Raw genomic sequence first — 12,453 nt, forward strand, 5'->3', positions numbered from 1 at the left:
ACATGAACTGTATCGTCAGCTGAAGGGATTAACAGATGAAGGGGCGGCTAACACCGCATGCGCTCCATTCAGCGATATATCTGTGAACGACATTGTGGTGTCGCTCGGCTTGGAAGCAGTCGACATTGTTGAGACCGATAGGGGGCCAAATCTAGGGCATAAGATGGCACCCCGATCCACCTCCAGCCCTTGTGTAGCACCCACGGAGAAACGGGCCTGCAGCCGGTCAGACAGAAACTGGTCTTGTGCTGAGCAAGCACGAGAAGACAGTTTCACAGCGGGTGCCCAGGAGACAACTCCCTCCTCATCAGCTGCAGCTGATTTTTTCTCAACAACAGGAAGCCAATTGGATGATTCCGGTCACAGTGATACCTCGACTCCAGTATGGACGACAGATTGGAGGCTTCCGTTTGATTTGAACCCCGGAGAATATTATGATCCAACCGACTTCTCCACCGACAGCTCCATTGAGGGCAATGGAGAGTCTATCTGGATGTACCCATGGTTAGAAAAAAGGTTATATTGAGAACATTGCAGCGTTGGACTCGTTTGTGTGCATTTGTTGAACTGGGTTTCAGATCCCGTTTTGGCCGGATGGCCGATGCACCGCATAGCGTATCCGAACGTAGGTGGGCTGAGACTTTGTTGGAAAGGTCCTGGTAATTCCGGAGGAAGCCTCCTTCGCAGCGTCACCCAAGGTTAACCGCATGTGCTTGCCTTGGGGCTGACTCCAAGCGAAGCGTTTAGCTTCACACTAAGATCAATAGATTCCGTCCGATGGGCTTCGATTCGTACTCGTTGAAAGTTGTAGCTGGGATTAACATAGAAACCAACTCCTCAAGGCATCGAGAAACAATATGTTATAACAGATAAAGGCCGCCGGTGGACGTCTTGCCTGGGGTTTTCGGATGGCAGTGTTTTCCAAACATCATTGACAGCAGACGCGTAATGGCTCATGATTGGCTATTTCCAGGATTGCTGCTAAGAGTGCCGCACTGCTTCAAGCTCGGCGGTAGAGTCCCTGAACGTGCATAGACTGAGTACCCCAGAGGATATCTCCCAGCAGGGAGAACGGGCTGTGGCCATATGGCGACTTTTCAGACAGCGTTGGGGAGGCCATGGACGTCGTTTCCGACTGAGACTTCTGACCCCTGTCATGCCCGAGGAATGACCAAGTACTGTTGTCACTTTCCATGGCGTCAGGGCCTTGCAAAAAGATACGCAGAGCCATAATACCTCTTGCCATGGGCGCTGGCACCTCTGTGGGATCAGTATCTGCGTTAAGATTGGTCATAACCGTCAGGAGATCCTGAAGAAGTGCATGGACATGACTGCTCTTCGTGTGCTCCCTGATTATGCCCAGAAGGAGGGCAGAGCTGAGAGCGCGTTGCATGGCAATCCACGAAGTTCTGGTAGTCGACGATACCCTTTGCAGACCGAGGTAGGCATTAACTGTTCCAGCTAGGCCGTTGATGCATGCTTCTCGTAAATGTCCTAGGGCTGGGTCCCTGTGGAATCGAAGTGCCGCTCGATGTAGGTCGAACATCACATAAGATAGATGAAGCGAGAGGTTCCAATGCTCGAGCTGGTGTCTCATCGATCGACACGCAGAGACAGTCGTCAAATGCGGTGCGGCATCGGCTAAAATAGCGTTTAGCCTGTCGCGGTGCTTCAGAACGAGGTGGACCTCCTGGGTCGTGTCTCCCGTAACTGATCGATCTCGAACGATGTCGAGTATTGCTGCGCACAACCTCTTCATGCATTCGATGTAGGAGAGGTTGCCGGAAATTTCCGACGCGCTGTGTTGTCGCCGAGAAGCAACAGTGAACGTGGCGGGGGATCGATCGAAGAGGATTGAGAGCAAGCTATCTTGCCATACAATGCGCCACCTGGCTGTGTCAGGGAACGACTGTGGGGTCTTGAGGCACAATGCCGTCCACGTACCAGATCTCCTCCCGAAGACGTCCGTACTCTGGTGCCGCAGAAAGCTCTGCGGGCTCGTGCAGACCAATGGTCTGGGCCAACCTGGCTGTGAGACCTGTAAAAGGTTAGAATATAGGACGTCAAGACAGGAGGTAACCTCTACCAAGCAGTGACCAAGCAACACCTGCGTTCATGTTGTTGGCAATCACATTTCCAATTACTAGAAGGGACTGGATGTCAACCGGCGTTGGTCTCGATAGATGGTTGCTGATGCGCAAACACTCATATGCACAACACACTATAATTCTGGTCATTAGCAAAAACACGTCCACGAAAGCAACGAGGAGAGTGGTGACTACCATAGACCTGCGCAGTTAACTGACGTCCCTTTCGGGGTGACGACGAGCATTGACACCCTGATGCAAGACACGCAAACAGTAAGCTGATCCAGTGGACTGTACGTCCATATATCTCTGAAGACTCATCAACGTAGGCAGCCAGTTGAGACCTAGGATCTGCGCGGGTAACGAGAAATGCGGTCAACTCAGACTCGAACATATCAATATTCACGACTGCCGGGTATAGTACATGGGCATTGTCGCGATAATGTCGCAGATACTGGAAGCAATCAGCGTCCGAGGGGATCAATTTACAGACCTCCCCGACTCGAGAAGCAGTGTCGGTCAATCCCCAGAGGTCTGTGAAAGGATACGTCGCCGTTTCATTGTCGAGGCCGAACAGAGGCAAGACGGCATTTCCCACGACGGTTTGCAAGGCTTGCTCGTCATTCCCGCCACCAAGAGCGAGGGCCATGGCAGGGACCGAGTTACGTCCCAGGTGGACGGAGCCATCGGCGACGAGACCACTTCGCGAGGGGATTCCTGGTGTAGCAGCGGAAGCTGTGTGTATTTCTCTTTGTCCCTGGGGAGAGGGCAAAATAGAGGGTCTGAGAGAGGGGCCCGCTTTGTCTGGAAATTGCACGTGGCCGGCTATTTCAGTCTTGATATCGCGCAGAGAAGCTTCAATGGCCTGCAACTTGGACCAGAGCTGGTTCCAGTCCAGACCCCTCCCGGATGGCGCATCGTTGAGGACAGACGCGGGCTTCGATGTGGACGGAGTGTCGACAATTCCTTTCGGCACCTGTTGGTAGGAGCAGAGGTTTACGTGATCTCGATCAATGCATCGTTGGCAGGGAGTCTCGTAATTACACTTGACTTTGCGCTGTCGGCATGGGTAGCAAGCCCTGCGCTCGCGGGCTTTCCGCTTGCGTCGCAAGATCTGGTTGATTTCGGTGGGCGAAACGTGGTCTTCGTCGCCCTCGGATGGATTTGCATTGTCCATTGCGGCGGCGTCATCCGCCCAAAATGAGTGGGCTGATCTTGTGAACTGAGCAGACCACAGCTGTGCTGGACAAGCGAAGTGAAACTTTACTCGCAGGCCTGGACCGGGACTTGGCGCAGGCTAGCGACGGAGATGTCGTGTATTCTCGGGGTAATCTCGCTTTACTCACGCAACGACGCGTCTCTACAGACTACGGAGGGAGTAGATATAGTTCTGACATCTGGAACGTGCGACAGCTATCGTCGCGGTGTTTTGGCATCTACTAGCTCTAGATACTGTAGATCAGTAGTCGACGGAAGAACGAAGAACATTGTACACTCCGTCTTCCCTTCAATCTCCTCCATCAACGATGCCCGCAGCTTGCTTCAAGTGCTTCTCCGACGCGTATTTGGCGATCCAGGCTTGCTTTGTGGCTTCGATTTCACTGCCTTTGGCTGCGAGAAGCTGATCCAAGTCCGTCTTCGCCTTCCCAACGAACACAGTGTTGGTCAGGTCACTCATCACTGCGTAAAACATCGCACCCGCTTCCGACGTCGGGCTGCTGAAGTGAGTGTAGACCTCATCTGCCTGCAGTCCTCGCATGATGAGTATCGTTTTCTCGAAACTGAGGGTGCCGGGATTGAAGACGACCTTGACATGGGTGAGCTCGTCGGGAACGACAAAGGAGTGAAGCGTGTTCAAGGGGACGGTGACCGGTTCCCCGACTTCCAGGGCAATTGGCTTGAGGTTCGCCTCGTCCATGTCTGGGGAGAGGAAGACGGTCATTCCGCCACTGACCAGCGTGAATGTTTCGGTAAAATCAGTGTGGTAATGAGGTGGCGCCGCTGCCCCAGGAGCAAGGTCGGACACGACGACAGTGCGTTCGCCGTTGTTCGTCAGGGAAGACTCAGCGATAGAAGGGATCTTGTCGGCCGACATATCGAACACGAGTAATCCGTAGTTTGATTGGATAGGGGAGTATGCGTTCAAGGACTGAAAGGGCTCAAAGCCGTGGACTGTGTGACATCAAAGCCTTTTATGGCAGAAGACCCGCGATGATTCCAGCAGCACATCTTCAGCTTGTCTTCAGCCGGTACAGAGATCTCCACCAACACATTCCCAAAGCAGCTTATACTCTGCCATTCGAGGCGACCGGGCAATCATACTGCTTACAATCGCGGGGCGGAAACACTGTGTACCTGTGTCAGAGCAATCGGGAAGAGGATGCATGACGGACGATGGATCGTGGTGACACCCGCCATCCCATCGATCGAGCTGGGAAGGCGGCCAACCATACACCATTCGTTGTCTCTGGCCGACTCGATGTGTAGGCCAACGAAGATGTGGAGCAATTTTCCGGGGTCGGAAGCGCTCCCCGTCGGGACCGTACTGCATCACTCCTTAGTGCTGATAGAGGCTGACTATCAAGGTATTTAACTTTGCAGTGCTGACCGCGACTAAGCGATTCACGATTTGAATGCTGCATCAGGATTCAGAAGGAATCAGGTGAAGCTCAACGTGAACCTGGCAGGTCTTCAGTGAATTAGATAGGTCTCTCCCCCAAAAGGCCATCGATGAAAATCTCCCAGCAAGAGCTAAGAAGTCGTCGGCTCGCCACACCATCAATCAGCAATGATAACTATTAAGCTCAAGCTGTCCCGGTACGTCTGCTGACAACGAGTAGTCAGGGACACAGCCTGATCTGCTAATATGCTGCTCGTCCCGTCTTCACTGTCTTGAGGATCCCGGCATCGGCCATCTGCTCAATCATGTTCAACAAGACAAAATCACAGCCACGTTTCACGACCATGTTGATCGTGACCGGCACCATCTCTTCGTGGAACGTCACATTGCTGAAGTACGGCACTTGTCCGATCGGTATGGTAAAGTCCGCGCATCCGTAGATTGGGCAGATATTGGCCCCAGTGATTTGGGCCGTTGGCGGTTTGATGGCCAAATAAGACGCAGCAGGAGACTCATTGAGACTTTCCTCACGAAACGACGGAAGCCCTCCAGGGCCGATATCGTACAGCATGACCGACTCGGAGCAAGACTCGTCGGTACTGAATTGAAGATTCTGTTCATACCATTCAACGGCCAGATTCTTTTCCTGTAATGCCTTCTGATAAGTAGCAGCAGTATTCTGACTTTCGTTATACCTGCGCCACCCTGGACGTCGAGCTGGATCGACAGGCGGAAAACGACCATCGTAGAGCTTAGCCCATGTCGTGATGAGTGGTTTTGCAACTTCCTCCCATTGAGTGTACGAGTTGATAACCCCAAGAGGACCGGAGCTCAGGTACGTTAGGTTGGCGACTTGTGGATCCGATGCATTCTGGACAGTGGCGGTAAAGTTGAACTTTTCCACAGTCATGCCAAACAAGGTGGACATGTTGGCAATGAACTCTTGCAGGACCACCTCCGCAGCCGAATTATTCAAGGGTAAGTATTCGACAGGATATAGAATTCGTTTCGGAAAGGCGTTGGTATCGGGCAATGAAAGTGGAGACAGCCCAGTCAGAGCTGTGGACTGGAAGTGTGAAGGGGTATACCTATAATACTCAGTCACATATACACGCTCTCGCATCGCAAACCTACCATGCCTTTGAGAACTTGATCCATTTATACGGATTCCTCGAAAAGACTCCTGCCGTGTCAGTGGCGCCGCCTAAAGGCATCACTCGCTCGAGGGTCATCAGGCCCTGACTTGGGCGTTGGCTGCAACCAGGTCAGTACCTGTCCACCATGAATAGCCGCACCAACTCACCCGTAGACACCGGCGACGGCAGCAGGCCTTCGCATCGAAGAGCCAGTGTCAGACCCGATTGCATAGTCAAGCCAGTCATAGGCGGCGATCGAGCAACCACCGCCCGAGGAAGACGCCGAGCATGTCAACCAGCCATCTCCTCGTGGGTTGAAAGGATAATGTTCATCCTGCCAATCCCAAGGATTCGCCCCAGACGCGAATTGGGCCAGTTTATACTTTCCAACAATGACTCCACCTAGATCTATGATCCGCTGTATCGACGGAGCAGTGCCATCAGCAATAGGGGTTATATGTGCCCATGCTTGGCTGCCACCAGATGTCTGCAAGCCCTTGATATCAAACAAATCTTTGATAGCGACACGTTCGCCTGCTAGTGGCCTGCTATCGGCCCAGCTATATACCCGAGAAGGCACCGGGATCATTGGATCCCAGAATTCTGGAAGGAATGTTGGTAAAGCAGCAAAGCTTCCGTTCCCATCGTTAGCCTCGTAAGCGCCGAAAAGGAAATCTCGGTAAGAATCCGCATAGAGGAGGTATACCATATCGAATGCGAGGGAGCCTTGGGTCATTGTAGCTATGTAAGGTCCTGGTGGGAGCATATCTACTGAGGGCAGGGTGGTGACGGTGCAATTGCCGGTATCTGTATGTTGAAAACCTTCGCCCACAAAAATCTGGTTCACCGCGTATGATTCCAAGTAGCTGATCGCTGTTGGATCCAAGACAGGAACTTCGGCGGTCGACAAGATGAAGATAGACTCCAAGAAATCCTCGGTGAAGACATCGTCAGCACCCAAATAGCTTGCAACGATACTCTGTAGAACTTCGTCCGTAATCACTGAAACATTCGTATTGACCACCGTAATAGGAAATTGTGATGAAGAAGTGACGGGTCTAAATAAACCTGGAACAACGGCCTTTGGATACTGTGTGTTCGCGATATACGATGAGTTGCCCAATTTGAAAAGTAAATCACCACTTGGTAGAGTCTGTATCGGAGCATATGGAATCCGCTTCACTGGCGCACAGGACACAGAGGTAACGCAGGATGCCAACAGCAGCAGGAATGTCTTTGAAAGAGCCATGATGTTGCGTGAGGATTTTGTCGTCGTGAGGGATGAGAAACCTACCTCTGAAGCTTGATGGCATCATGTATCCTCGTTTTCATACCTTTGACCCGCCCTCTGCTCGGCAGACACAAAAGCATACACAGAATCTGTTCCTCGCGCTTTCATCCGTTCCTAGAGTCACGATCGACAAGATAAGGCGCACCCTGGTTATCTGGGCCGGCATTTTGTGTCCTTCCTCTTACGTCTTGAATGTGCACCGATAGCGAAAGGCTGCTTCCTGGGCTCAGGCACCGCGTTCTTGGCTGCGTCGGATATCGGGTCTGGTATGAGATTGTGGAGAAGAGGACTTCAGGATGGATGTCGCCAGCCCTCGCCAGAGCGTCTGGGAACTCGCCGAAGAGTCCGTGGAGCACTGCCATGTGGATGTGCCATTGCTGCGAGATTCGACATACAGGGCAGGTCCATCCTACAGAGGACTGACTTCTTCGGGGGTGAGCAGCTGCGTATATTTAAATCATCCGCACTCTCCACACAGTACCTATGCGTGGCGTACGGGGTAGTTAGTTATTGCAGGGTGGTTGAGAGAGCGAAAATTGACTGGCCGCTCTTCGCCGTGGGTGGCACGGAAATCACGACTTCTGGGGCCAAACCATATTCGGCGTCTTGGCTGCAACACCGCATTTTGTGGCCTCCAGCGTCGTAGTAGTCGGGGCTTATGAGTTTTCTGTTTTTTCTCGCTCCCACACAGTCCGGGTGTGCGACAGACTCCTCGGAAGCCCTGGCTCCTCAAAAGGAACTGAACGGCAAAAGAACACTTCGAAAATTGCCCGTATGCGAACTTGACGACCCTCTGCCTCCGCTTCACCGAGGCACTCCAGGCTGTCAACTCATGTCTACCTGTTCCTACCGGTAGCGGACTTGTGCGTGCGTATGTGGGCGTTGTAGGCGTCAAGAGTGCTTGTTCCTCCTCCGCCAGTATGAGGCTTCCTTGGCCCCGGCCATTTATCCAAGAGCCCGTTGATCCTGTCGACATAGGCTCAAAGCAAACGAGGGTGCCCTGGTGGGCAATATGTCTCTTCTCCTTGTCAGCCGTCGGCTTTGCTCTACAGCTTCTCGTCGCCATCGAATCGTCATGGTCTCGGCCGGTGACCGCATTGTGGTGTGTTACAGGCACGTACATCGTCCTCCGGCCACCGAGAACGGGTTCCATACCCCTCCTCGCATGCTATGCTTGTATCGCAGCTGTTGATCTGGCTGTCGCCTCGTCTCGCGTTGATTACCAGAACCTCGAAAACGATGCAGTATTCACGGTCTCAGCCACGGTTCTTGCGTTTGTCGCACTGGCTGGCGTGATCAACATGCCTTTGCGCGATCCAACCAGGGACCAGAGCAAAATCAGCAAGCCCTTCACCTCCCCGACGAGTAATCTTCGCTCTCCGGAGGATAATATGAGCCTGTTTCAATGGATGACAGTCTCCTGGATGGCACCCTTGATGCAGATCGGCAACAAGCGGCAACTCCACGATGAAGACGTCTGGGCATTGCCTTACGAATTTCAACACCGACAACTCCACGATTCTTTCTGTGACCTCCGTGGCACAGTCGTGAGGCGTCTTTTGGTGGCCAACTGGATTGACTTGGCGCTTCTTTTCCTCTTGGCTATCCTGGAACTGGTAACCAACTATTCCGCACCGGTCATCCTCCAGAGCCTCTTGAAAGCTATGGAAGGTGTGAGGGCTGAGAAACAACCCGCTGTCACATCTGCACTGTTGATACTAGTCGTTAGGTTTGTCGCCGCGCAGAGCGCTGTGTTTAGTCTATGGTTTCAAAGACGATGTTATGAACGTGCTCGAGGTGAAATGATTACAATGCTATATGAGAAGACACTTCACAGGAAAATCCTTGGTGGGTTACCACAAATCAGAGAGAAAAGTTCAGAGCAGGGTGTTGAAAGCGAACCCGACCTCTTGCGCAACGATTCGCCAGATGCCATTCCAGAGACTGAGTCGCTGCAGGATGGTCATACCAAAAACGAGCCCGGTATTATGCAGCGCGCGCAAACTGCACTCTCTAGATTTCGGTCATCCCTCAACTTTGGACGGACATCAAAAGTCGAGAAGAAACCCCCTGCCTCGATGGGTAAGATACTCAATCTTATGCGGAATGATGTTTACGAGGTTGCTCAGCGCTTTTGGGAGTTCCAGAACATCATCAACAAACCCCTTGGACTTATTCTCTCCATCGTTCTCATCTGGCGCATGTTGGGGTGGTCATGCATGGTTGGAGTGGCGGTAGTGGTTTTGGCTCAGGTCTTCAACTACGTCCTTGCTCGCATCCTGATGAGCTGGGAAAGAGAACGTCGAAAGGCAACCGATGCCAAGCTACAAGCGATATCTCAATATGTTGAGGCTATCAGACATTTGAGATGGTATGGCTGGCATTTCACATGGCTCAACGGTGTTATGTCAGCTAGGCAGAAGGAACTCAACTTAAGGATCGTCACTTACTTATGGAATTCTGCCATCCGGTTTCTCAATTCCCTCACCAGTGGCTTGATCCCCGTGGCTACGTTCTATGCATACACTGTTCTCGCTGGCAAACAACTACGAGTCGATGTCGCATTTCCTGCTCTACAGCTTTTCATCCTCCTACAAACGAACATTCGGGAACTTCCTGCGTTGATCACCACTTTGTTAAATGCATCAGTTGCTGTAGGTCGTATCGAAGATTTCATTGCGGAACCCGATAAACTCGAGCCCACCGACAGTCGCCGAGAGTCGAACAGCCTCGAGTTGAAGCATGCTTCTTTTTCCTGGCCTGGTCTATCAGACGTCACTTTGCACAACATCACAGTCTCTTTCCCTCAAGGCCTGACTGTCGTCTATGGGCCTGTTGCCGCTGGGAAGACCGCTCTTCTTCAAGCACTGCTTGGTGAACTTGACTTGCGCGAAGGCCAGCTTTTCCGCCCAGACGCACCCATAGGATATTGCTCGCAGACACCATGGCTGCAAAGCATGAGCATCAGAGAGAACATTCTTTTCAACTCGCCGTTTGAGGAAGGGAGGTACAAGAAAACACTCGAGGTTTGTGCACTGCTTCCAGACCTCGCGAATTTCAAGCATGGAGATCTCTCAAACATCGGTGAGAACGGTATCGGTCTTTCTGGTGGACAGAAGTCTCGTGTGGCACTTGCACGAGCCGTCTACAGCCGTGCCGAAATTCTTCTCCTGGATGATCCATTGAGCGCTCTTGACCAGCAGACTGCCGAATGGATTGTCACCAAGTGTCTGTGTGGCACGCTGATGGAAGGACGGACCGTGATTTTGGCCACGCACCGTACTGATCTCTGCCAACATTTCGCCGCTCAGTTGATTGAGATCTCGAACGGCACCGCGACTTTGCATAGAAACGACGAGGATCTGACGGATTCGGCCTCTGCAACGATCGTTGAAAGCACTCCTGCAACGCCCGAAGATGATACCGGAAGAGACTCCGACGAGTCAGCCGTTGTCCCAGACAAATTTGTCGAAGACGAGTACAGAGCCCATGGAGGCGTTCAACTTGCCGTCTACTGGCAATATATCAAAGCGGGCACTCTCAAATGGTGGGCCATAGTCGTCTTCACCGCTGCAACATGTCGTCTTGTCTACATCAGTGAGAGCTGGTTCCTGAAAGAGTGGGGTGAAGCGTACGATCGAATGAAGACTCATATCTTTACGCTGCAAAGGTTGGATTCTGATGTCCACGTTTTTGAGAGTCCGATCAGCGGCCTCTTCAACAAATTCCCGAATCCCACCTATAATGTGAAGCCTTGGCTCCTAGGGTTTCTTGTTATCGTGATCTGTGAAACGGTGGCAAATGTCCTCGCTCAGATCTCCATTTTGGTTGTCACATACCTAGCCGCACGCCGCATGTTCAAAGACATCATGTACCAGATTAGCAACACCACATTCCACTTCTACGATGTTACGCCAGTTGGCAGGCTTATGAATCGCCTTACATCGGACATGGGAACAGTGGATGGCAATATTGCAGATCAGTTCATGATTGTGATATGGTACAGCATAGCCTGGATTGCTTCCATGGTCGTTATCGCTAGTGTAACGCCCATTTTCCTCGTGGTCGCACTTGCAATGACGCTAGCTTTTGTGGTCATATTCTTGAGGTTCCTGCCAACCTCGCAAAGCCTTCGCCGCCTTGAGATGGTCTCCCTGACACCTCTCATGTCCAACTTTGGGGCATTGCTCAACGGTCTGATGACAGTCCGAGCGTTCTGCGCCCAGCCTCAATTTCAAGAACGAAATATCCAAGTCACAGATGCATTTCAGAAGATGGACCATTTCTATTGGAGCCTGCAAGCTTGGTTGATGTATCGTTTCGACACGTTGTCGGCCGTGTCGACGTTTGTGCTGACCATGTTGGCTGTATTTTCCAACTTATCCGCTGGGCTTACAGCTTTCGTGCTTATTGCTGCCCAGAAATTTGTCCAGTCAACGCACACGATATGCAAACAATACGGACAACTTCAACTCAACTTCGTCTCTGTGGAGCGAGTTGTAGAGCTCATGCACATCGAGCAAGAGCCGCGAGGGTCTTTGGAACCCCCAGCAGCTTGGCCAACTTACGGGAGCGACATCATCTTCGAGAATGTCACGGTGAGGTATCAGCCGCACCTTGAACCAGCACTTTCAGATGTTTCCTTACGACTTCGAGGCGGAACAACGAATGCGATCACGGGAAGGACTGGTTCAGGAAAGTCCACGCTCGCCCTGGCCCTGCTTGCAACTATCACGCCTGACTCTGGCCGCATCTTGATCGATGGCATCGACATCTCCCAGGTCAGCAAGCAAGCCTTGAGAACAAGAGTTACATTTTTGGCGCAGGACCCCGTGCTGTTTCCTGGATCGCTGCGCCACAACCTAGATCCTATGGAGGACCACTCCGACTATGAGTGTGAAGCTGTGATCTCCAGGGTCTGTGGGAAGTACGGGTGGACATTGGATACACAGATCGACAATGGCGGTCGAAATCTTAGTCAAGGCCAAAGACAGCTTGTTGGACTCGCTCGAGCCATTCTGAGACGCAGTGCAATCGTCATCATGGATGAGGCAACAGCTAGCATCGACGTTGAAACTTCTGCCGAAATCCAACGTGTGCTGAGGGAAGAGTTGCGAGAAAGCACGATCATCACCATTGCCCACCGCGCGGCAGCGGTGGAAAACGCCGACTCCTGCGTGGTCTTGGCTTCTGGACGTGTTGTGAAACAGGGTAGACCTGAAGAAATGGGATTCTAATATTGGGTTCTTTCCCCTCTATATTATCATTTATTGAATAGAAACGTTAGAGACGGAAGTGCAGAAAAAGCAGTGACTGGGT

The 12,453-nt window shown here is 52.1% G+C and overlaps 3 protein-coding genes across 3 annotated transcripts; 1 reads left to right on the forward strand and 2 right to left on the reverse strand.

The window, feature by feature from the left end:
• Window positions 1-1,000: 1,000 nt before the first annotated feature.
• PV08_00069 (uncharacterized protein) lies at window positions 1,001-4,182 on the reverse strand (the record flags this gene model as incomplete). The annotated part of the gene is made up of 5 exons (XM_016374437.1): window positions 1,001-1,889; window positions 1,945-2,038; window positions 2,087-2,221; window positions 2,283-3,309; window positions 3,613-4,182. 5 exons carry the CDS (start codon window positions 4,180-4,182, stop codon window positions 1,001-1,003), a joined length of 2,715 nt encoding a protein of 904 aa, XP_016239713.1.
• A 766-nt stretch (window positions 4,183-4,948) lies between these two features.
• On the reverse strand, window positions 4,949-7,092 carry PV08_00070 (uncharacterized protein; the record flags this gene model as incomplete). The annotated part of the gene is made up of 3 exons (XM_016374438.1): window positions 4,949-5,795; window positions 5,842-5,961; window positions 6,011-7,092. 3 exons carry the CDS (start codon window positions 7,090-7,092, stop codon window positions 4,949-4,951), a joined length of 2,049 nt encoding a protein of 682 aa, XP_016239714.1.
• A 962-nt stretch (window positions 7,093-8,054) lies between these two features.
• On the forward strand, window positions 8,055-12,371 carry PV08_00071 (uncharacterized protein; the record flags this gene model as incomplete). Its single annotated transcript, XM_016374439.1, has 1 exon — window positions 8,055-12,371. One exon carries the CDS (start codon window positions 8,055-8,057, stop codon window positions 12,369-12,371), a length of 4,317 nt encoding a protein of 1,438 aa, XP_016239715.1.
• Window positions 12,372-12,453: the final 82 nt, after the last annotated feature.

Source organism: Exophiala spinifera, assembly GCF_000836115.1.
Source record: "Exophiala spinifera strain CBS 89968 unplaced genomic scaffold supercont1.1, whole genome shotgun sequence".
NCBI lineage: Eukaryota > Fungi > Ascomycota > Eurotiomycetes > Chaetothyriales > Herpotrichiellaceae > Exophiala > Exophiala spinifera.